The 26,382-nt window shown below is 43.4% G+C and overlaps 1 protein-coding gene across 1 annotated transcript in view; it reads left to right on the top strand.

Annotated features, from left to right (window-relative positions):
• CHID1 (chitinase domain containing 1) overlaps positions 1-26,382 on the top strand; it is a 1,807,841-nt gene that overhangs the window by 353,219 nt on the left and 1,428,240 nt on the right. The window contains exons 5-6 of the mRNA XM_086957742.1: positions 16,287-16,331; positions 18,151-18,257. Of these exons, the coding sequence (XP_086813868.1) occupies positions 16,287-16,331; positions 18,151-18,257 (152 nt within the window). The remainder of the gene's footprint in view (positions 1-16,286; positions 16,332-18,150; positions 18,258-26,382) is intronic.

Below are 26,382 nucleotides of genomic sequence, written 5' to 3' on the forward strand. Positions count from 1 at the left end.
AAGTTCGCTCTGGTGGTGGAGGGGTCTTCAAACTGCGAGATGATGAGCTGGGTGTCGTCCGTGTAGGAGATGATGTTTTTTTAAAATAATTATTTTTATTAAACAACATCGACAAGTCACCATTGACATTTACGAGCAAAGGATCATACAATATCCGAGTTTCAGTATGGAGTACAAATAAAGCAAATCACATTTTACAATGTAGAACAAGGGGATTCAAGAGTCTCAGTATCCTGCTGTGGGGTTGGTGGAGTACATATGTCCCCTCTGTAATGATTCCATGGCCCCCACACCCTATTCCATTTCCCAGGGTACCCACTTATAACATAGACCGATTTCTCCCTGAACATACACCAGTCTACACCCTCCTCCCATTTTCCCAGTGTAGGCGGCTGACGTGCCCCCTGGTGCTGCGCAATATTCCGTTTCGCAATCATTAATGCCAGATTGTGGCCCATTGTGTGGTGTAGGAATTGAGGTTCGTAGGATCCAAGATATTTAGGAGCCATCTATAGACCTTCGGCTGCACGTCAATATTCAGAGCCTCTCGTAAAGTGCGATGTATGGCTTGCCAAACAGTCTGTATATGTACACAGTCCCATATGATGTGCATAAATGTGCCGATCTCCCCACACCCTCGTCTGCACTCCCCTGTCTCTGCCCATGCGTACCAAACCCGACCCTGTGTAGTATATTGTGTGCAGAATTTTGAGTTGTACCAGTCATAGCTGTGCTTGAACCGCCACCATTCTCGGGGAGGAGACCGCCTCCTGCCAGTCTTCCTCATCTAATTCTAATCCGTCTCTGAACTAGGGATACCACTATGGCAGGTTCTAGGATTGTTGATACCCTGCCCAGAACACCGTGGAGGCGGCGTAGATTAAGAGCAGTATTTTGACGTGGCATGAAGCCTGACTGGTCGGGGTGCACTAGGGTTTCAATTACCTTAATCAAGCGTGTAGCTAATAATTGTTAAAGAATCTTAGGTTCTGCGTTCAACAGCGATATGGGTCTATAGGACGGAGCAGCTGGTTCTGGGTTTGCCCTCCTTGTAAATAACCATGATGTTTGCCACTCGTTGGTCAAAGGGAAGCATCCCCTTATTTCTACTCTCTAAGAACATCAAGCGGCGGTACGGGGCTATCTTATCCGGCCTCAATTTGTACAATTCAATTGGAATGCCATTGGGACCCGACGACCCCTCGTATCGACTGTGCTACCTTGTCGTCTGTGAGAGCTGATTCATGATATTCATTAAGTTCATCCAAGAGGGTGGGGAGCCTGATATCTCTAAGCAATTCACTATTGTCTTCGTCTGTGTAGTTACCAGTCGTGCAGTATACGGTTTGACAGTAGTCTGCAAATTGGGTCGCTATTGCCTGCGGGTCAGTTATGTGGACGGTGTCTTCGCCGTGCAGTTCGAGCACCAGTCTGGCCGCCCACTCCCTCCTATCCAACCATGCAATTAGCTTCCCTGCCTTGTCACCATGTTCATAGATTCTGTTCTGCGTGTCTCTGCCCTGTGCCCTAGCTCTATCCTCGGCAACGCTTTTGAATTTGTCTTGTTTCAAATTGAGGAGATGTAACTTTTCGGTTGTCACTGCCTGAGCTAATTCTTCCTCCACTATCAGTAGTTATTCTTCTGCTCTCCTAACTCTGCCTGCTTGTCCTTCCTCTTTCCTGCTATTAGAGATATGGTTTCCCCACGAATAACCGTTTTGTGAGCTTCCCATAACGTCTGAGCAGAGTCTTGGAAATAGTTGTCTGAGCTATTTTCTTCTGGGTTTCCGTGTCTCTGAGGTACCATGCATTAATGGGGGCTATCTTCCCAGCGCTCATTTGACCCAGGACTATCCTCATCCATCCAGAGTGGTCTGAAATGCCTCTGCCTATGTGACGAATCTCCCGGACATTGGACGCCTGTGCCGCCGGGGCTAGAACACAGTCAATACGGGAGAGGCTATGGTGGGCTCCCGACAAGAACGTTTATTGAGTTCTATCGGGGTTATGGGTCCTCCAACCATCTACCAGTCCCATGGACTCAGGAAAGTCCGGTAGCCACTTCTGTGAAGGTCTGAGATCCCGTGGTGGATGACGGTCAAGCGTTCCAGACAGCACCGCGTTGAAGTCTCCTCCGATCACTAGGAGGCCTACAGGGAGTGACAAGAGGATACTACCCAGGTCCTTGAATGCGTCGTTTTGAAGGCCGGGGAGAACATACACTGAGGTAAAAGTGGCCGTCCTGCCCTCCCACCTGCCCGAGACCCCGATATACCTATCCCGCGTGTCAGACCATGTGGTTTGTATTGTGAAAGGGAACGTGTTTATGGTTAATAATATGCCCACCCCTCGCGTCCTCGTGGTGAAGCCTGTATGCGCCACTGATCTATATCCTCCCTTGTTGAGAGCCTGACAGGTGTTCCTAATAAGGTGCGTTTCCTGTAGGAGGACAATATCAGGGGTATGTCGTCTAATATATTGGTTGACCATTACCGTTTAATTTTGTCACCCAGGCCGTTCACATTCCAACTGTAACCCTTTGTGTACCAATCTATTGAAACATATAGACTGCTTCTGCTCGGTGGTCCATGTTGGTGTTGTCGAAGAAACAAACTCTATCAAACCTTAACTTCCCCTCCCAACCTCACCCTCCCTACACCCCTCCCTGCACCCCTGCTCACCGGGCTTTAAACTGCCCATAACTCAACTTGCAGAGTGCCTGTCGCCCTACAAAATACTAAAAGTAGAAAAGCGGGGTACGTGTTGCCCCTTCCATCCCCCTCCAACAATCAATTAAATTGTGTGATACAGCACTTGTCAGTCCAGCATATCTACTCTGAAAGTTCTTACCATTCACTGTGATTATCATCGGGTTGTCCCACCAGAGTTTCGGCTCCCTGCTCTCTATCGATAACAAAAAGCTTCCCAAGCCCCTTGGGTTGCAGATGATTTAAAATGAGATCCTCAACAAAAAGATCCGTGGGCTGCCCCTCCGAATGCTCCGGAACACCTAGGATTCGTACGTTATTCCGTCGTAGGCGCCCTTCATAGTCATCCAGCTTGACTTTGGCGAATTTCTGGAATTGCTCCCATTCCTTGATCTCCGTCTGTAATTGGGAGGCATCTCCCACCAGGCTTGCCGTGGTGAGCTCCACCTGCTTGATCCGCTTGTTGTTTTTGTTCATGTCTGCCTGGAGTAGGTTTACCTCCACCGTGATTGTGTCCATCTTGTGTTCCAGGGAGGTCTTAATTCCAGCAATAGCATCTAAGACGTCCTTGAGCAAGGGTTCCTTGACTGCCTCCCCTTTCGCACCTCCACTTCTGCTCGTGGGGGACGAACCAGGTACAGATGCCTTGGGAAGTGCAAATTTGTCCAATTTGGACTGCAGTCCTGATTTGCTGCCTCTATTGGATGCCATTGTGCTGTGGATGGTATGTCCGGACGTCTACTGTGGATCGAATATGGACATCCAGCCGCGCCCAGGGATGTGAGCAGGAAGGTTGCCTCACCCGTTCCAGTCCCCCTCTTCTCTACTCAGGATCCCCCCTCAGGGTGGAGAGGAGGCGGAGGCCAACAATCGCCAACAGTTGCACCCGTACTTTATGGTCCAGGAGTCCTGCGAATGTTTGATTCCTGGGCTCGGGAAAGTTGGCAGCACCGATTAAGAAGTTGGATGCGTGGGCAGCTCTCTCCGGGGAATGCACGGGTCAAATGCCAGCTGGTGCTTTGTTTCTGTGGTAAATTGCGCCAGAGCTGAGGCCAACATTGGTGGGTTCAGCCGTCTATCTCGCCAGACCCTGCTGCTTGTAAGTGCGCCCCTATGTAGTGTGGCGTGCTTGGCCCCCACGTCAACACCCCCCCCCCCCCCCCCCCCCCCCCCCCCCCCCCGGTACCTGCTCACTTTCGCAGTCCCCAGCGGGCGGTTTCTCAGGTCCTTTTAGCAGGGGTCATGAGGCCGCAAAGTCCCTCTCACTTACCCTCGATTCCTTACTCCGATCAGCTTCGTCTGCCGTTCTCCTCAGGCCGCAAAAAGCTCCATATGGCCCCATGGGCCCTGCACAATCCTCCCCACTCCCACCCGATGGAGAAGGGCGAGGGGCGGAGGTGGGAAAATGCGCACCCCGGGCAATCCGCGCGGCGGCAGGGCGCGGCCAGGGGTGTAACAGAGGCGTTGCGGGGGGCCTCTGAGCTCTGGGGGGACCACCTCACTTCATCATTAATAAATTAAATAGTGGTGCGCAGTGCGCACGGCACAAACGGCCCATGCGGGCCCCGGCCGGGCCTCCGAGGTATGCCTCGCTCTTTATTTTATTTAATGGTGCGCAAGTGCTGCGCATGCGCAGGCCCAGGCCGGGCCTCTGAGGCTCACTACTTTGCTGTCCCAGTCCTGCGACCGGACTCTCGTCCGCGGCTCAAAGTAAGTACCAGCCGCCTGTATATTAAAACAATTAAAGCACCTGCTGTCGGGCCTTAGCTAGAGGCTTGCTCAATCAATACCCGGAGGTGCTTCTGTCAAGTCAGCGAGTAAAATACTGACTGCTGACACTAAACTATGTTCGAGAGCTAAACTCATCTATGCCACTGACTGCAATGCCTGCGGGGCAGGGAAGGTAGCAGTTCACAGATAGTGACCACTTCAGAGTAATGGTTTCGTTTGGGCTCAGAGAAATATAGTTTTTGAAATAAGTACACTACAGCGCCCGTCCCTGGCTGCCAACTCAGCTGTGACCCAACTATGTCACTGTGTGTGCCTTAGCATTCCCCAGATCTCGACCGGGGACATGCGTCAAGTCAGCTGACTGTGTTGACTCTTAATTTTGCAGCTGAGAAGGCGCTCTATCTTCTCTGCTGCAGTGCGTAATTAAAATTACGAGTTCCGTGTTGCGGGGCCTCTTTATATTGTAGTTCTATATTTTATCCTGGTAAATTCACAACTTGAAGAACTAAAGAGCAAAAACAAAACAACTGGATGAGCTATACACACATGCATTGAATTGGGAAAGTTAAAAAGTGTGTTTGAAATAGAAGAGGTGGAACATACATGTTCATGTGCAATCCAAGCTTCCTTGCAAATAGTACAGGTGTGTGGTATGAGCAGTAGGCGCACAGAAGTATCACAATATTGCAGTGTGCACTGATAATCCTTGTGCACAAAATCATCTAAAGCATGGGAGCAGCTCCGTGTTGCTCTATCACCTGAGTGCTTCTTTTCCTCTCCTATGCTCCACGTTGCACCCATTCATTTGAATGCTCCTCTCGATTCCACAGGATTCCTCTCCCTTGTCGGCTGCTTTTAATTTCCCCACCCCATCCCATCCCTCCCCCAACTGCACCTCCATTGCCCTTACACCTGAGTCCAACGTTTCCCCCCAACTTTGGTAGAGCCAACAGGCCTCAAAGACAAGACCTATTGGATTTCATTGACTCCCAGAGGGGATCCACAGGGCCCAGTGAGCAAAATCAATTTATTTTTCTGCCGGCCCACCCGGCGACACTATTGAGGGCTAAGATGAGAATGTTGTTCGGGCCTCGCATCCTGTTAGTGCCGGGTCCCACGTGGGACAGAGAGGCCCTGGAGTCCACACTGTGATGGTCTGCAACTGCGCTGGCATCATTAATAGCCAGGAAGGAGCATGGGGGCCCAGTCGGCAAAGCACGGCTATGGCAATAGGTTGTTAATTGACTTTTCTGTCGATCCTGCCGGCAACACATCAGTGTGTCCAATCAGGCACTGGCAGCGCAGCTCTGATGTTTTCCTACCTCAGCTTGTGCCCCTGCCCAACCCGGGTGTGTGTCTACCTTATGTGCACAGAAGTTTAATAAAATACTGCCTCTGAAATACTTGTTTAATGCCATGATTACACATTCGTTTAATAGTATGATCTCGATTACAAAAGCTCTTCAATTTCTGGTCCTTTGTAGAAGTTTTTAAACCCTTGTTACTCAAATGGGTGTAATTTCTAATATTTATATGTTTCCCTCGTCTTTGCTGCTAAATTTTGCTCACACAAAAGTGTCACTCATAGTCATTGAAATGTCACTCATAATTACACTGAAATTATGAAAATGTCACACACTGCAATCTGAAATCTTGGCAACTATGCTTTCCATTAAATGGTGAGTCTGAATCAGGGTAGGTGCCACGCTCCTACACCGTCGCCATTGACTGACAAGGCCCTGTCCGACGTCCCCATCCATAATTTTAATGAATTTCTCAGTATTCCCTCCCAACCCCCCCCGCCTGGCTACCCTTGCCATGCCCCTGCCTTATGCTTCTGCTGCCTGCCCAGCCTCGCGCCTTCCTCGGAAGCAGCATGCCAGGTCAGGCCCAGCCCTAAGGTCAGGTGAGTCTGTGTCCAACTTTAGTAGCCAGGAGTGGTGCGTGGGTGGTGGCGAAGACGGCAGACCTCCTAAAACCCGCTAGGAGCAGTGTGAAAGTTGGGTAGCAGCATTTAACAGGTGGGCATAAACACAGGGCCAGGTTTTTCAGGTCCAAATTTACTTGTGGAAATGCACGTTTCCACAAAATTGCACAGGTCAGTAGCCTGCAATGTGGACAATGCATATGTTTAGCGCAGGAGAAATGTACCCAACAATCCACAGGCGCTGTAGATTAACTGGCATAACAAAGGTGAAATATGTGAACTGCATAAAAACAAAAAAGTACGCAGGTAAAGTTTTTCTGAACGTATATTTTAAGTTCTAGTCGATCTAGCCTTGCAATCAATATCGGATTTAACAAAGTTGCTATAAAATAAATCAAAACCATGCATTTGTAGTAAAACACCATTTGCTAGAAATATGTTTTACTAAAGAACAATAGGGAGAACATAGATGTACATGGTAGGAAATTACAGGAGTATAAATTAACCATTACCCTAGGCCCCACCACAAAACCGCCAGGGAAACCTGTATTATGTATGACCGTTTTGATTGTGAAAGCGTGACATCAGAGTCAATGTGTTCTTCATAGTGTTATTGTTTGACAAGTCTTAGATTAAATGGATATTGTTAAGAGATTTTTGTGACTGAAATTAGTTTGTACATTTGTACATCTCAAACCCATAAATGCAAAGTTAGCAAAGTAGTTATAAAATCAATGTCTGGTATTTTTGCACTGTAATGAAGAAAACCATGTTATCGCCCTTTTTCCAATTTAGCGAATGGGGGAGGTCCCTAAAATCCCCCATGGCCTATTTCAAACCCCTTGTGCAGTTTAAGAGTGTTCTGGGGCTTAGTTGTACTCAGGTTTGCTCCTAGTGAGATCTACCCTGCCCATTTATTATTGTAAGATGCTGATGCCTGTGACCTTGCTGCCCCTTGTAATAGCCTTAGTCACTCCTGAGTTCCTCCCCCTGTCAACTGCCATTTCCCACTCCTGTCCCTTCTCAGTTTATGCTCTAAATTTATAACACTTGTAATTTGCCTATTCTGCAGCTTATGAAAGTCTGCTCAGTTTTATATGTTCTGTCTGTTCTATTGCCTGCTCTCATCACGTGCTTTACTCGATCCTGAAAAGTTATGATTGAAATATAACAAGGTTATAAAACAGAAATTTCAGAGGTTTTTTTTTAGGATTGTTTGTTTTCAGATGCATGGCTGCCCACTTTTCTGCTGTTCTGACTGCCTGGTGAAGAAAGCATTATTTTCAACTTGGCCCTTTGATGATAATCTTGAGTGCCTTACCCATTAGTTATTACACGTGTTTAAGATATTTAAGTTGTCTGAAACCCTTATTTGACATATTGGTTTCAACAAGACCAAACTATACTGAAGGCATCAGACTTTAGTCCGGAGAGGACATCAGTGGTGACATTGCATATTACCATTAACTCCAATGAATAGCTCATAAAAACAATTTTTGCTACATTTATTTGCTGAAGGTGGATGATGCCTAGAGTGTGGTGGGCATGACTGAATGTGATGCTCTATGGGGTCCAGTGGCAGTAAAAGTTAGTTTGGGGTGTGGCTAAATGCCATACTGCACAAGGGATGGCCAGATGCCATGGCCTCAAGCTCTGAGGGCACTTGGGAGTGAGTGTAGAAAGTGGCCAAAGGCCAGACACTGCATTTAGTAGGCTCTCTGGACAGAGGGACATCATTAGGAGGGGAGTCTATACCCATATTGATATGGAGCGAGGGAATAGGGTGCAGGATGTGCCTGAAGATTGTATCCTTCGACAATGGCCTTGTGGAGTGGACTCTTGGTGCAAAGAACTTGGGCAAAGGCTGGCCCGAAACTAGTGTCTACATTGAAAAATGACCAAAGTAGTTAAACCATTACTGAAAAAAACTTTTGGGGAAGTTGTAATTGTTTACTCATATCAAAAATGTATTATAAAATAATCATTGTTCTCAAAGATCTTAAGTTAGATAGATGTTACTGCTATGAAATGATATGTGTAGAACCTGCAAACCCATAAGATTTGCTAGTTCCAGTAGGGCTTACACATTCTGAGGAGTGCAGTGTTCATTATGACACCACTGCATCCAGTGTTGATGTTTGGTAGTGAGAGGCCTCTCCTCCTGCATCACATTATGGAAGGAGGGACGGGTGTAGAGTCCAAGGAAGTAATACTAAGGCCTGAGAATAAGCAGAGAACCGTGGCTGGCTGGCCTGTCTCAAAACTGGGACATTTTCTGAAAAGATCAGTGTCTCAGAAAGCTTGTGAGGGTCGTGACAGAGTCAGCCGTTTCTCAGGCAAACATGCTTAATTTGTGCTGGTGGATGCATGTTGTAGACTCGGGCTTTCAATATTTGGGCATCCAGAATTATTATTCATTTCCAAAGATTGACCCAGTGCTATAGAGAGAAAGGCAGAAAACAATGGAGAAAGAAGAAGGAAGAGAAGGATATGACAGCAGCAGTGATAAAAGCAGGAATCGGGATAAAAATAATCCCAGCTGTAAGCTAAGAGTCAGTGTGTAGTGGAAGAATCAGGCATGGGGTGGAATAAAAAGTAGGCTGCTCTGAAAATCTCCCAGTTTTCTATTGTGCCTGCGAAAGGCTTATCCTTTGCTCGCAGCTTGTATCTAGAGAGATGGGTGGGTAGATGAGTGAATTAATGGATGATATGGACAGATGGTCTTGATTTGATATGTGTTTCGATGCAAGAGTTTGGATGGGTGGGGATGGATGAACGGTTGGGTTATTGTGTTAGGTTGGCTGACTGGCTGGGTGGGTGAATAGATGGGTGAGTTTTGCTAGTTTGATGAATAAAGGGTTTGGATGGATGAATAGATGGGGTTGGATAAGTGGGCGGGTTGTGGATGGGTCATTTGGGTGGTTTAGTTGGATGGGTAAGGATGGATGGGTTATGACTTGTGGATGGCTAAGGGATGAATAAAAATACAAAAGACAAATGTGTAGCATTTGATTCGAAAATGGTTACACAAAAGTGTCCGATAATGGCACCGCAATGACGTTATTAAAAATGTTCCCGCCCTCGCCTGCATAATTGTGAGCATCCTCATAATGCGGCCATATTGCTCTCTTTGGCTGTTGCTCACCCATATACATTATTGATTGTTGCCTGGGCAATTTTGTCTGGAAGTGTGTGGTTTTTGCAGCAGTTCCTTGGAATTTCCAAAGAAATAGTTTGGCCTGTTCCCAATTAAGCTTCTATGGCCAGCCCTCTATTCGAGTAGCATGTAAGTCGGTAGGATTTAAATGTCCCCCATTGCACAACGCTTCCCTCTTCTCACAAAGGGCGGGCAGATGTTAAGTGTCTTACGGCATCTTCCATGGCATGTGAGACATATATTAAAAATGTGTGCAGTCACCTCGGTCCTACAAGTTTCCTCAGTGGGTTTCGCTGTTGAATCCAGTCCTGGATTTGTTCTGGTAATCTCTGGGTCAGCGTAGGCCCTTGACCATGAGGGATCACCCACCTTGTCCCACCCCTAAGTTTCAGTGGGTGGTGGGGTGGTAATCGGATAATTTGGAATCAGGGAGGGCATCATAATGGGGCGGCTGGGGCCCGGCCGGCAATAAAAGTAAAACATAGTGTAGGGCGGTACATACTTCACCCACTCTCCATCTCGTGGCGGTCATACACCTGAAGGAAATTCGCCCGCATATACTTTAAAATCAATTGATCAATCTACATGCAAAATGAAAGCCTTTCCAAACTATATCTAAATGTTCGAATTTCTACTTATGGTTGTCTAATCTCACATCAGGGCTCTAACGGAGTCAGTATATATTGATGAACATCATGATCCCTGTAATAGGCAATGTTTCCTTAATTTGCTTATCGCTTTAACTTGTTTATCTACTTGAGTTGATCATTGTCGTACTAAATCCAATTTTACGTCATCAGTGACATACTAAAGTCTTTAATGTGGCTTTAAGTTTGGCTGATATAATGTTTGCTGTGCTCTAATTTCTCACATATATCTCAGTCTTGTATTCACCCCCCCAAAAAAAACTTAGAGCTGCCTTTAACAAATGCCTCAGAGCATTCTACGAGGATCCCTGTGTATATATACCTATCTGTGATAAACGCGATACTTCTACCAGTTATGAGTTTAACATGAGCAATTGCTGGTCTGAGATGTCGAGATGATATACTGTAGGTGGTTGGCCGGGCGGCGGGGGAGGGGGGGTCCCCTCCATGTGCTTTCCAGGGGGGCCCCTATAAGTTTCATTACGCCACTGCCCACTGTCCCTTCAAACCGGTGTTCTCAGGTGAAACACAGATATTTTCATTTTTAAGCCATTCTAAAGGAAAACTTTCTTTAGTCGTGGTTATAGGGAAAACAAATTAGCACTTCTACAGTGGCTCCTGCGAATTCTTAACTCCTCACCCAGGATCCATTGCCAGTCGGGCAGGGCACGCTGGGTTCACCCACGCCCTCTGTGCTGGACTTCAGTGAACCTACTGTTATGAGTCCTTTTTTTTAATTTTGGAAATCAGTTAACCTTATCGTGTCCTAATATTGCCGTTAAATACAAGGATTTCCCATTTTAAAAAGAATCACAATGGTATGGATGGTTGATATCCAATATTTTCCTACAATAAACAATTTTTTAACTTTCAATAAAAAAAATGTATTTCCTCTACCATGGGGCACCCACTTTCCCCCTTCTGTCTGTTGTGTTTCAACCACCACCCGCCCTCGTTCCGCTTTCCCTTCTGTTTTACCAACCCCTCCAACCTCCTCCCACTGTCCCTTCTGTTTCGTCCCTTTCCCACCACGTCCTCTTCTCAAAACTGCAACATGGCTTATATGAAAAAGCAAACAAATGGGGAGGGTGAAAATCACCCTTCACTCCCTGGCTGCACAGCATTTATGTGATAAATCCAACCATTTTCAATCAGTTAATTTAGTCCTTGTTTAAACATTAGTGCCTTCTTGTCCATGATTTAAACGACCAAGTTTCATTTCTTTTGACTTATCCACACAAATTCAAATTGTAGTTGAGAAGTTTCTGATATTCACGTATGCCAATCCAGGCTTCCATTACGAAAATATGATCCCAGTACAACAGAGTGTTCCAAGCAGTAGTTCTTTATTCATAACCCAATGCATTTCGGGAAAATCATTTCCCTTCGTCAGGGGACACTGAAAGTCAATATTTATAAAAATTACTAAAATACATTTTGAAGGTTTACATGTCACTTAATATCAGCATACATCAACAATTAATTCTTTTTCACACTCATTTTTATACATGCTTAATGCCTTGGAATACTACTTGAGCACCCATGTGGTCAAGAACCTTGTATCCCTCCCTTCTGTTCACGCTCTTCCTAACCTACATGCAAGCGATACATCTATCATCTGAAACACATTTCACCTCGTGACACCATTATTCATCAACCCTCATTCGTTTACGTTCCTCATTCGTGATACCCAATCTTAGTGCCTTGACCTCCTAGCAGTCGAAGACACCTCATTATTTCTAATTTACTTGAAGAAAATAGCCACTTCATGTCTGACATTTAAACATGCACGCAACGCTTTATACTTCCTATTCGTTTACAAAACGTTTAAAAACTGTTTAAAAAACTGCGCGCCCCTTCATAATATTCAGCCATTTCCGTACCTGCTATTTTTCATTCAACCCGCATCTCAAATTCCTTCCTTAAGTGCAACACTTTCCCCGTCCCTCCTTGATGTTTAAATACGTAAACTCCACGTGATCACAAACGTATCCTTCACACCTGAGATGTATACCTTGCACTACGAATCCCATGATGCATCCTACATGTATAAACAACCTAACTTAACTGCATTATCGATATCAATACATTTTAAATTGCAGACTTATAAACCGAACATATGTAATGTCTCCTTTCAAATTGTCACCAATAATCAACACTGCTGGAGCATGCTGTTCACTCGCATGTGGTTTTCTCGTCAAAAGTTCATTCCGCTTCAGAGCTTTTTATTTCATGGGTGCAACACCAACAAAAGGCATATTTTATCAGACAGATTCAGAGGGGTTGGTGTGCACACCTGTTTCATCTTTTTAATTGCAAACGTTTCTTTTTGTCCATCTTTATTTGAATCCGAAATTACGCTTTGCGTGCAAGCTTGGGTAGTGCCATGCCCTGAATGCACCTATTTAAATACAAACAAATGGGGAGGGTGAAAATCACCCTCCACTCCCTGGCTGCACAGCATTTATGTGATAAATCCAACCATTTTCAATCAGTTAATTTAGTCCTTGTTTAAACATTAGTGCCTTCTTGTCCATGATTTAAACGACCAAGTTTCATTTCTTTTGACTTATCCACACAAATTCAAATTGTAGTTGAGAAGTTTCTGATATTCACGTATGCCAATCCAGGCTTCCATTACGAAAATATGATCCCAGTACAACAGAGTGTTCCAAGCAGTAGTTCTTTATTCATAACCCAATGCATTTCGGGAAAATCATTTCCCTTCGTCAGGGGACACTGAAAGTCAATATTTATAAAAATTACTAAAATACATTTTGAAGGTTTACATGTCACTTAATATCAGCATACATCAACAATTAATTCTTTTTCACACTCATTTTTATACATGCTTAATGCCTTGGAATACTACTTGAGCACCCATGTGGTCAAGAACCTTGTATCCCTCCCTTCTGTTCACGCTCTTCCTAACCTACATGCAAGCGATACATCTATCATCTGAAACACATTTCACCTCGTGACACCATTATTCATCAACCCTCATTCGTTTACGTTCCTCATTCGTGATACCCAATCTTAGTGCCTTGACCTCCTAGCAGTCGAAGACACCTCATTATTTCTAATTTACTTGAAGAAAATAGCCACTTCATGTCTGACATTTAAACATGCACGCAACGCTTTATACTTCCTATTCGTTTACAAAACGTTTAAAAACTGTTTAAAAAACTGCGCGCCCCTTCATAATATTCAGCCATTTCCGTACCTGCTATTTTTCATTCAACCCGCATCTCAAATTCCTTCCTTAAGTGCAACACTTTCCCCGTCCCTCCTTGATGTTTAAATACGTAAACTCCACGTGATCACAAACGTATCCTTCACACCTGAGATGTATACCTTGCACTACGAATCCCATGATGCATCCTACATGTATAAACAACCTAACTTAACTGCATTATCGATATCAATACATTTTAAATTGCAGACTTATAAACCGAACATATGTAATGTCTCCTTTCAAATTGTCACCAATAATCAACACTGCTGGAGCATGCTGTTCACTCGCATGTGGTTTTCTCGTCAAAAGTTCATTCCGCTTCAGAGCTTTTTATTTCATGGGTGCAACACCAACAAAAGGCATATTTTATCAGACAGATTCAGAGGGGTTGGTGTGCACACCTGTTTCATCTTTTTAATTGCAAACGTTTCTTTTTGTCCATCTTTATTTGAATCCGAAATTACGCTTTGCGTGCAAGCTTGGGTAGTGCCATGCCCTGAATGCACCTATTTAAATACAAACAAATGGGGAGGGTGAAAATCACCCTCCACTCCCTGGCTGCACAGCATTTATGTGATAAATCCAACCATTTTCAATCAGTTAATTTAGTCCTTGTTTAAACATTAGTGCCTTCTTGTCCATGATTTAAACGACCAAGTTTCATTTCTTTTGACTTATCCACACAAATTCAAATTGTAGTTGAGAAGTTTCTGATATTCACGTATGCCAATCCAGGCTTCCATTACGAAAATATGATCCCAGTACAACAGAGTGTTCCAAGCAGTAGTTCTTTATTCATAACCCAATGCATTTCGGGAAAATCATTTCCCTTCGTCAGGGGACACTGAAAGTCAATATTTATAAAAATTACTAAAATACATTTTGAAGGTTTACATGTCACTTAATATCAGCATACATCAACAATTAATTCTTTTTCACACTCATTTTTATACATGCTTAATGCCTTGGAATACTACTTGAGCACCCATGTGGTCAAGAACCTTGTATCCCTCCCTTCTGTTCACGCTCTTCCTAACCTACATGCAAGCGATACATCTATCATCTGAAACACATTTCACCTCGTGACACCATTATTCATCAACCCTCATTCGTTTACGTTCCTCATTCGTGATACCCAATCTTAGTGCCTTGACCTCCTAGCAGTCGAAGACACCTCATTATTTCTAATTTACTTGAAGAAAATAGCCACTTCATGTCTGACATTTAAACATGCACGCAACGCTTTATACTTCCTATTCGTTTACAAAACGTTTAAAAACTGTTTAAAAAACTGCGCGCCCCTTCATAATATTCAGCCATTTCCGTACCTGCTATTTTTCATTCAACCCGCATCTCAAATTCCTTCCTTAAGTGCAACACTTTCCCCGTCCCTCCTTGATGTTTAAATACGTAAACTCCACGTGATCACAAACGTATCCTTCACACCTGAGATGTATACCTTGCACTACGAATCCCATGATGCATCCTACATGTATAAACAACCTAACTTAACTGCATTATCGATATCAATACATTTTAAATTGCAGACTTATAAACCGAACATATGTAATGTCTCCTTTCAAATTGTCACCAATAATCAACACTGCTGGAGCATGCTGTTCACTCGCATGTGGTTTTCTCGTCAAAAGTTCATTCCGCTTCAGAGCTTTTTATTTCATGGGTGCAACACCAACAAAAGGCATATTTTATCAGACAGATTCAGAGGGGGTGGTGTGCACACCTGTTTCATCTTTTTAAACAGTTTTTAAACGTTTTGTAAACGAATAGGAAGTATAAAGCATTGCGTGCATGTTTAAATGTCAGACATGAAGTGGCTATTTTCTTCAAGTAAATTAGAAATAATGAGGTGTCTTCGACTGCTAGGAGGTCAAGGCACTAAGATTGGGTATCACGAATGAGGAACGTAAACGAATGAGGGTTGATGAATAATGTATTTTAGTAATTTTTATAAATATTGACTTTCAGTGTCCCCTGACGAAGGGAAATGATTTTCCCGAAATGCATTGGGTTATGAATAAAGAACTACTGCTTGGAACACTCTGTTGTACTGGGATCATATTTTCGTAATGGAAGCCTGGATTGGCATACGTGAATATCAGAAACTTCTCAACTACAATTTGAATTTGTGTGGATAAGTCAAAAGAAATGAAACTTGGTCGTTTAAATCATGGACAAGAAGGCACTAATGTTTAAACAAGGACTAAATTAACTGATTGAAAATGGTTGGATTTATCACATAAATGCTGTGCAGCCAGGGAGTGGAGGGTGATTTTCACCCTCCCCATTTGTTTTTATTTAAATAGGTGCATTCAGGGCATGGCACTACCCAAGCTTGCACGCAAAGCGTAATTTCGGATTCAAATAAAGATGGACAAAAAGAAACGTTTGCAATTAAAAAGATGAAACAGGTGTGCACACCACCCCCTCTGAATCCATTTATATGAAAAAGCCCCATGACGCGGTCAAAGGTGGCCATCTCTTAGCGTGTTTTAAAATATATATATATATATATATTTTTTTTTTTACTTTAAGCCAAGTGATGGGCCCCTACTTGATGTCACGTGCAAGAACGTGGCAGCAGCCTTGGGGTTTAAGAGGATTCTCATGGGTCTTGAGAGATTTATCGCTGAAGCAAAAGGAATAGCTCTTTTGGCTTCAACAAAATACATGAACTAAAAATGTGGAATTTGGATTCTCTTGTCTGTGTGTGCCTTCGTCTTGATTTTTGGACTGTATGTCTTCCATGCTGGGGGCGTTGATTAGATCTGCCTCATACCTGTGGACGTTGATGAGGATATGGGGCTGCAATCCTAACTAGAACATTCCTTTCACTGCAACGTGTCTTTCTCTCTTTTGGCAGGATGGATTAAGGATGTCAAGAAAAATTCCCAAAACACTCAAATAGGTGAGTCACTTTGCACTTTGTTGCTGGCTTCATCCTTGCTTTCATTCCACACACACACACACACACACACACACACACACACATTCCTGAGTTTCCTCTAGAAGGCTATCCGAGATAAAATTGCATCATTTAAAGCTACCTTTAATTCTTTTTTGCTCATGCATCACCTGGTGTGGAGTTTGCTTTGCGATTGCTTCTATGTAAAGTTGTTGGTCTGCTCCTTACTTTTGCAGAGTTTTGTGGAAAGTCTTTTTCACTGTTTAATAAGAATAAACACCCGCAGTTTTGGCAAAAGACAAGGAATGAAACCTCCCCCTGCCTACAATTTACTAGTTGTCATTCGCAGAATGTGTCTTTTCCATTTGGTGTTAAGGGTCTGCTGCTCTAAGCCTTTTTCTGATTGCAAAGCCTGCAGTTTGCAAAATCAGATGCTTATAGACTTTAAAATGTACAAATGACAGACTGTAGGATTTGCCATGATTGCGAGTCGCAGGAGGCTGGGGCATGAAAACGATCGCCGCTCTCCTACCAAATCGCAATGGGATGTATCAATGGTTTGCAAACGTAATTACAGTCGTAAACCATTGATTTTACACTGTCTCCAATGGACACTTTCCACCTTGCGGACGTGTGTGTTTCGCATTGAGGGTAAGTCCATGGTTAGGGTTCCCCTAATGGGAGTCACTAAATTCCAACTTTAAATTTTGAAAGCAGCCTGTAAGACAGTGATTGCATTAAACAGAAAAGGCCGGCATTCAGCGAATGTGAATGCAGCTATGGAAGAGTTCTGTCCTTGCAGGCCTCCATCCATACAGGTCTCCATCCCAGCATTTGCAGCAATCTGCAGTGAGTCCCTAATGAACTCCCGCCTCATAAATATTATGACAACAGGAGTTTTTGTGACTTCATGTCAGTTTGTACTGTGACTGATCAGTACACCAGTTATGTTGCAGAATGCAGATGGGGTCACAGATCAGTCCGTGTTCTAAAATCTGATTGGCTTGCGGCCTATCATCTGTAAATCAGGCCTAACTGCCCTGGAGTTGCCCTTCGTACTGTGGAGTATGGTCACTTCCATAGTTTCTGTCCAGCGTGCATTGCCTTTCCTTGGGCTGTGAGGTCCCCTGTACTTCGGGAGAGTTAGAGCAAGCAAGCACTATTAGGCGGCTGCCTTAAGTGCTCCAAGGAGATATTGCTTTATTTATTCAGCAAGCAGAAGAGACAGTAAGTTGCAGGAAATGGACGTCAAAATGTAAGTTTAACTTCAGCGGCACAAGTTTATCTTCTCCAGTCTACTATACTTGTCCTTTAGCCAGTTCTCAGGGATTCAAGGCAGCCTAGGGTTAAGTACTGTGCAAATGTTCAGGAATGTTAGGCTCTCCTATGCTTGTCGTAAATAGTACATGACCAGTTCTCATGTAGGCGATGCTTCCTCCAGAGCTTTCGATTTAAAATGCAAGGCCAAGCCATGAAACTGCAGGATAAGTTATACTTATCATGAAGAAGGCGTGGCTCATTTTAAGGGCTTCTTGGCTCTCTATGCTTGTAGTCTAACTCATTTTAGGGGCTGCAGTCCTTTCTATGCTTGTTACATAGAATGAAAGACTCATTCTCTGGGGAACAGGATGCCTGCACTTGTCATACAGAATGCAATACCATTCTAAAAGCTGCAGTATTGTCCAGGCTTGCATACAGATTGATCGGCTTTTCACTTCTCTTCCTATGTTTGGGATGCAGTTTCCAGGGGATGTTTAAGTACAATGAATCACTCCAAGGTTTGTCATTCATATATTTTTTTCTCTTTTTCTCTTTCTGCCAGTGCCTCGCATCTTGTTTGATGGGTGGTCCTACAAAGATTTTGACAGTGTCTTTGGTAGTGAGGATGAAATTGAGGAGCTTGGCAGCACAATGGTGAAAGCAGCAAAGGTAAGACCATCTTTAATCACTTGATTCATATTATGCAGACTATGCGCTGCTTGTGGGTACACTGCTTCATAACTAAGAGAAATGTGTGGTCGTTGGCCCACCTTTTGAGTCTTTATCTGACATTGCTATCCTATACCTATCAGAAACTATTCTGAATTCTGGTATTGGTTTAGTAGTGTGCACTCACACGTCTTCGAATGCCATTTCCTGGAAAGGGGGTGTTATATATTGCTTTTAATATTGCAGCACTCTATCAGTCTGAGACCGGCATTTGGACAATCTTCTGGGAATGCATTTATAACGTGCACTGGTGTTTCTGTGTAATCGAGCATCTCTGTACCTGGGCAACTACAGCTAGCTTGTTTCACTTTGCATTATTATCTGTGACATATGGAGTAATTAAACCTTGCATTTTATAGGTATGGAAGTAAAATTTATCTGATAAAGACTTCTAGTTGCAAATTCCTTACTTTAGACTATTCCCCAGGTGTCAGACTGGATCCGTTAGATGTGGTCATTCAGCTCCATGTGGTTCATCAGCATCGTACACATGGAAAATGATGTGGGCGGTGCCTATATAGGCGCCACCCCAGTGCTTTGACAAGCTCTCCTCATTTGTTTTGTGACAGAATTTTTGACCGTTTGTTAACATCGACTAATGTGTTTTAAAAAAATGTTTTTGGGAGTCTGTCTCTGAAGAAACCAACTGGTTTTGCGCCTTGTGCCTGCCACAGGCAAATGTCTGTGGCACACAGAACTGCCCGGAATGCAGGACTATGGATCTAAAAGCCATCCGTGAGTGGCCCAGTCTCTGCTCCACATCAACGTGTTGGAACTGAAAGCTATTCGCCTGGCATTGAAAGCCTTTCTTCCTTCCATCAGGCGGAAGTCGATTCAGGTGTTGACGGACAAGGCCACCGCCATGTGGTATTGCAACAAGCTGCTCTGGGTGAGGCCGTGGACCCTGTGTCAAGAGGCACTGCGTGTCTGGACATGGCTGGAACGTCATTGGATTTTCCTGGAGGCTCAACATCTGGCAGACTGTCTGAACACCAGAGCAGATGAACTCTGGTGTCGATGCCTCTCAGATCATGAATGGCGTTTTATGGAAGGGAGTCTCTCACAAATTGCAGTCCAGGCTTAAGTAGTTGAAGAGAGAGACTTTATTTCAGTGAGCAGTAATACTGAGACCCAACCCAGCAGCTGGTCAAGAGCAACTGCCTTCTCAGTTCAAGCAGTGCTAGGCAACCTTCACCACATTCCAGAACCAGGATCCTGTGATTTACAAAGAAGGTGCAGAACACCACATCACCTCCCTCTTTATAAACAAATAGCAGAATGAAAGCAACACAACCAAATAAAGGAAATACATTTTTTTTTTAAATTACAACAGAAGCAATTCACATTAAGCAGTATAATCTTGAAACGAGGAGGAACCCACTTTAAACGAAGTGGTCTTGAACAGTTCTCAGGAACCACAGATTCAGGTCGAACTGATAGTGAAGAGGAACTCGCAGCAGAATTTGCACAAGAAGAATGACATTTAGCCACCCTGTCCAGGTTTCAAATCCTGTGATCACTCGTTTTAATGGCATTTTTAAACACCTCGATGACATGTATTGGTTGACTGTATTTCGATATACCAGAGGTTCTCTTAGGCAATCTGATCTTGACCCAGTCACCAACTTCAATTATTGTATTCTTCACAGCTTTCCTCATATCATAAATAATCTTCCTTTTATCCTTTTTGCCTTTCTCTTTTTCTTTCCAACCATCCATGCAACCCACTTTTCCATCAACCAACACTCTCTTCGCAGAAACCCAAGAGGGAGCCACCTCCACATTCGCTATTCTACCCTTACAGAGTCGAAAGGGACCATGCGTGTAGAAGAATGAGGATTGAAGTGATATTCTCTCACTTTTTTTCTTTACAGCAAACTCCCCAACAATCACCACAAGATCTAGCCTGTTGTATGCCTTCTTTAACTACCTTGATAAACCTCTCAACCACACCATTACTTTGTGGGTGATAAAGAGCAGGATTCTTGTGTTTAATACCCCTCGTGGACAGAAAATTCTCAACTAAGCGAGTGGTGAATTGGACACCGTTGTCAGACAAAACTGTTTGAGGGAAGCCCTCTCGCTAAAAAAGCTCATCCAAAAACTACCACAACAAAAGACTCAACAGAATTCACAATCTTGATTTCCGGCCACCGTGAAGACATATCTATGCAGACGATGACATAGCGATCTTGCAATTTAAACTTCACAGGACCCAAGATATCCAAAGAAATATCAGACCAAGGAGAAGCAGCCTTCTCTCTAATCCCCATAGGTTGCGTCCTACACTTGATCGACTTGTCACAATTGGCACAGTCTGCACCTTCCCGCACAAGCCTTTCTATAAAAATATCCATGGCGGGCCACCAGTACACTTCCCTGATTCTTTCCTTCATCTTAGCTATACCCATGTGAAAGGCATGGGCACTCACAACCAATTTCTCTCTTAGGACATGAGGTGGAATAAGTTTGCTTCAACTCATAAGCACACCCTCCACAACCACCAACTCTTTTTTTACATGCCAAAAACCCTTCAAATGATCATCACAATCTTTTTTATCACACCAATCGTTACTCACCATTGTGATGACTTCTGAAACCACACCTTCCCTAATCCAACACACATCCACAACCTCATCCATAATCTCCCCAGCAAACCCTTGTCGCCAAAATGTGGAAATGAGTCTCTCACCAATTGCCGTCCAGGCTTTAGTAGTTGAAGAGAGAGACTTTATTTCAGTGAGCAGTAATTCAGAGACCCCATCCAGCAGCTGGTCAAGAGCAACTTCCTTCTCAGTTCAAGCAGTGCTAGGCAACCTTCACCACATTCCAGAACCAGGCACCTTTGGTTTACAAAGAAGGTGCAGAACACCACATGTTTCCAAATAAACGTGAAATAAACTTGAACCACACGTTTCCATCAGGAGGTGGTGCAAAGTCTCCTCTGAGTTTGCAGGAACCTTGATTGGATTTATTCGCCACTGCCAAGAAGGCCCAATGTTAGCACTTCTGGACGCTCGAGTTTCCAGGCAGCACTTGCTTGGAGACACAATTTGTCTCAAGTGGACCTCAGGACTCCTATACACCTTTCTCTTGATACCACTCCTGCCAATAGTTCTCAAGAAGATCAGAAATGACTGAGTTCAAGTCATGTTGGTTGCTCCGGATTGGACAAGGAGAGTATTGTATCCTGAACTCCTGAGCATAAGTATTTGTCCTCTAATCGGGGTGCCCTTCAGGAGTATCTGCTGTTGCAGCAACAAGGCAGGGTCCTGCACCCAAACCTGCACACTCTCCATCTACATGCATTGAGATTGAGCAGTGACAGATGAGCGTATTTTACCTCCCTTCCGAAGTGTATGATGTCATTCTGGCAGTTAATTGTCCCTCTACAAGAACGGTATATGCCTGCTGATGGAACAAATTTGTGGCTTGGTGCACTGCGACATCTGTGGATCCTCTGTCTGAACCCTTGTCTAATGTCCCCTTATTTGCCTTATCCATTGCCTGGTAATGTTCTGGTTTGCGTACAGTTAAAATTTATCTTTCTGCCCTCTCAGCGTTCATGCGGTTGCCACCTGTTGTGACTAGTTTCTTGAATGGTTTGAAGTACATTTCCCCCTAAACCTTACACTGATCCCCAATGGGATCTTAATTTTGTTCTGACTTTCTAAATGTGTTTAATTGAGCCCATACATACCTTCCTTCTGACATTGATTATCATCAAAACAATCTTTTGTGTGGCTATAAAATACTATGCTGAAGGTGATATCCTAGATCACTCGCAATTTGGCTTCCGGGCCCACCACAGTACCAAACTGGCCCTAATTACAACTACCAAACAACTTAGGGTAACCCTTGATAAAGGTGAGAGTGCTGCTGTTATCCTTTTAGATCTCTCAGCGGCATTCAACACTCAACCACGACATGTTGATTGAACGTCTTGCCTCGCTGGGAATCGGGGACAAAACACTCCTACTCAGATCATTTCTGTCTAACCGGACACAATCAGTGGCACTCGATCCATTTGTCTGCCCAGACTTTTCACTCCCTTGTGGAGTGCTGCAAGGCTCATCGCTGATCCCCACACTTTTTAATCTTTACGTCACCTCGCTGGCCAAACTGATAAAAACTTTTGGATTCACGCTGGTATCTTATGCGGATGACACACAAATCAAAGTGTCCATTAACAGCTCGTCCGCAGACACTGCTTCCCGGTCCAAAAGCTGTATGAGCCACATAGGGAAGTGGATGCAGACAAACTGTCTTAAACTTAAAACTTCAAAACGGAAGTTATGCTTTTTAGCAGCTATTGTTTGATCAGACAACTCGTGGCAGAGTCACATGGGCCTTCCCCCAACACCAGCTGACAAGGCTAAGAACCTTAGAGTTCTGTGTGACTCCAGGCTCTCCTTCGAATCCCAGATCAACCATACCACAGCTACTTGCTTTTTCATCCTAAAAATCCTAAATAAAATACTTCAGTTCATCCCTTTAGAGCTTAGGAAAACATTTGTTACAGCCTTGATTGGTTCAAGACTAGACTACTGCAACACCTTTCTTACCAATGCAAGCAAGCATAGTCTTCAAAAACTGCAAACTATGCAAAATGCTGCTTCCAGAGTTCTGTTTGAGCTTACTCGCTTCGACTCAGCTTCCAAGGATCTCACAGAGCTACTGATCCAGCGCGCCTCTCAAACAACCCTCCCAACCCATCTCACTAAACCTAGGAGCTGACTTATTTTACTCATTGGTGGGGCCCATAGCGCTGCGAGTCACACATCCACACACCACACTGCTCCTGAAATCAGTGAAAACAGAAGGCGAGCTGCTGAACAGCGGAATACCTTATTAACCTAAATTCAAATTTTATACATTATGTATATATATATATATGTGTATATACATATATATATATATATAAGGGTATAAAATAGCCCGCTGTATGAAAGAAGGAAAAAAGTTGGTTCCGTGAATTTTATTGCGCACCACGACATGCTGTCGGTCCGAACGATTTTTGGTGCGAAAAGACTTTGAATTATTTTTGGACTTGGGAACCTGTTTCGTTGCAATTCTGTCATCGTCTATGGCAGACTGTTCATATGTTTTCTAAATTTTCCATTCTTGAATGTTTTAATAAGTACTAACATTTTTGATTGAAATGCAATTTTCTTTTCCGACTAAATTTAGATAAATGTTTCTATAAAAATATCTGAGTTATGTGTTCATTTAAATAAAATCCATGACAAGGTAAATAATACAATAATGGGAATATTGTGATTGAGCTGGTCTTAATCGCCATCAACTAACTTCTACTAGCTGGTCCATCGATCAAAACAGTGGGGTGCCTTGATGTTATTTCCAAAAAATTATAGAGAAAGGGAAATTGTGTGTGTGTGTATATATATATATATTGCAACGAAACAGGTTCCCAAGTCCAAAAATAATTCAAAGTCTTTTCGCACCAAAAATCGTTCGGACCGACAGCATGTCGTGGTGCGCAATAAAATTCACGGAACCAACTTTTTTCCTTCTTTCATACAGCGGGCTATTTTATACCCTTTTTCCTTAACTATCTAACTCAAAATTGAAACTTTAGGGTCCATACGCATTTCTCATTGGTCCATTAGAGGGGTGGTGAAGATCAGCATATGTCCTCCTTGTCCAAACCTGTTCATAATTTGCTATGTCTTCCTTGCATACTCTCCCACAGCCAGAATTGTCCATTTTGCAATCTGTCATCCTGTCCTTGCATCTTTTATACATCACGAAGTTACAGCACAAAACTTTCCCAGGCTTTTAAATTCAAGCATCCTTTGGTACATCTCCGGTATCCTAGGCCAAGCTGACCTTGACATCTTTTACTCCGAGTGCAGGCCGTTCAAGCATCTCTATACAGTTGTGCATGCGTATGGCCATATTTCTCGAAGTCTCACATAAACAGCCATTTTCGAACTAGGCCGCACAGTCCTCAATGGGAACTAATATGAAAACAAGCACAATAGATGTTAGATTTAGAGATTTAGCCCTTCTGTTTACCTCCCGCCATTCTAATTTCCCTTGTTAGAGGTTACCTAGCAAACAGCGAACATATATGCGTCTTTTACTTACCATGTCTATTGTTTGCCACACAAACATTCAATAAAAAGCACAAATACACACTTTTATTTATTTTAAAATATCACTGCTCTATATTAGTAGGACTTCTTCATTTTATTAGTAAATTCGTTTTTGCAAATCAGCAAGTTCGTTTTCCCACGTGTAACTTGATTCTGTGTATACTTGGTTGATTAATTCTCATGCTCCACACGGTTAATACATGTTACTATTATGAGAGATTGACTTTACAAGGGGTACACAAAAAGCTTTGTCTCTCCCCTGCTCCATCAACTCCCCCCTTTGGTGATTTTATCACCACAAAACACCCCAATTAAATTGTAAAATAAACATGTTTCAGGTTCTTTCATTTGATTTAGCTTAGACTTTAGTATCCTTTATACCTTGTCTTTTTGTATTATTATACATCTTCTCCTTATATTCCTACAACTCTATTGTACCCATTTCACGTTCTCTTTCTTTACTTTTTTCTATTTTCTCTTTTATCAATTTTTCAGTTTTTCTTTTTCTAATACACTTGTACACTAATCTTAATATTAATGCTATAAAAAATTATTATAGTCAGTGGAATTAATACTTTCCCTATTATTGATCTACTTATTTCTACAAACCACTTCTTTACAGCAGAAAAACTCTTACCAAGTTTCTCTAGAACACCATCAAGCTCCAGTGGAGTAATTTTATTATGTAATTCAGTAATATTTTTAATATATCTTTGAATATTCTGGCTTTTGTCTGGGATATATGTACAACAGTGTTGTACATTTAAAACGCCACAGACTCCTCCTTCTTTTGCCAATCAAATATCAAGAGCAAGTCGATTTTGCATCACCATAGCTCATTTTTTTTTGTTTGAATATCATTTATTGCATTTCATATTTGGATTGCATAACATATCAAAGAATTTTCAATGTAGACATGTCGCGATCATACAAAGGTATATGTTAGCAACAACAGTTTGCTGTGATGACATTACTTGCTTTACGTCACTTGCGAGTCAAGCGTGTGGACTAAGGCACTTATACCTATAAATCAGTTGGTTAAGAAATGGCAGGGTTACATAAAAGTAATAAGGAAAACACCATCCAAATTAAATCAATGCCACATTATCGAAGGTGCTGGAAGGTTCTGGGGTCACATGAAACAAGAAAAGTGTGGGGTATATATGGCATCGCGATTCATCTAGTCACGTGTGCCAATAGCCGGTGATTCCGTTACGAAGGCGTGCTCTCTGTCTTGTGCCTCTAAGAACGTGCATCTCCATCTGGCCATAGCAACAATACAACTGAATCCACTCATATAGTTATCGGGACAGGCCCAAAGGAGTGTTCGTGTTATACGATATTCAGAACATTATAACCGTTCTTCAAAACTTTTTAACAATAACATGATAAATAATGAAATCATAAAATGTGGAAAATCAAAAGAAAATAAACAAAAGAGAGGCTGGTTGTGTGTGCAGTGCTATCACTAATGTAGGATATCTAATACACAGTATGGCTGTTCCGGGAGACAGGGGGATACGCAGGCGGCGCGGTCCAAGGGGGGGGGGGGGGCGGGGGCAGGGGGGGCCGGTGGGGAGGCGCAAAAGAAGCAACAGCCTCCGCTCCAGCACGGCAGGAGCCGTGCCATCGGGTTGCACTGTGTGGGTATGTCCAGTTTGCTCCGACTGGGCCTCTCCCCTTGCTGGGGTTCAAATGCAGGATGATAGTGCTGTACGACGTCTAATGCTAGTGTCACAGTCAAGGGCTGAGTCAGGGGGGGTGCGCCTAAGTGATTCCGCATTGAAGGCATGCCCGGTGAAAAGCAGCCAAAGTGTCATCCCATGACTGTGCTATGGGATATGCGCGGAGTCCCGTTGTTTTTTCCCTGTGCAAGGCTATGCTTTCTGCTCTGGCCCAATTATCAAAGGAGCTGCGCCAATATGCCGCCTGCGGGGGTTCGCTAT

Source organism: Lissotriton vulgaris, chromosome 2_1 (genome assembly GCF_964263255.1).
Source record: "Lissotriton vulgaris chromosome 2_1, aLisVul1.2, whole genome shotgun sequence".
Taxonomy (NCBI): Eukaryota; Metazoa; Chordata; class Amphibia; order Caudata; family Salamandridae; genus Lissotriton; species Lissotriton vulgaris.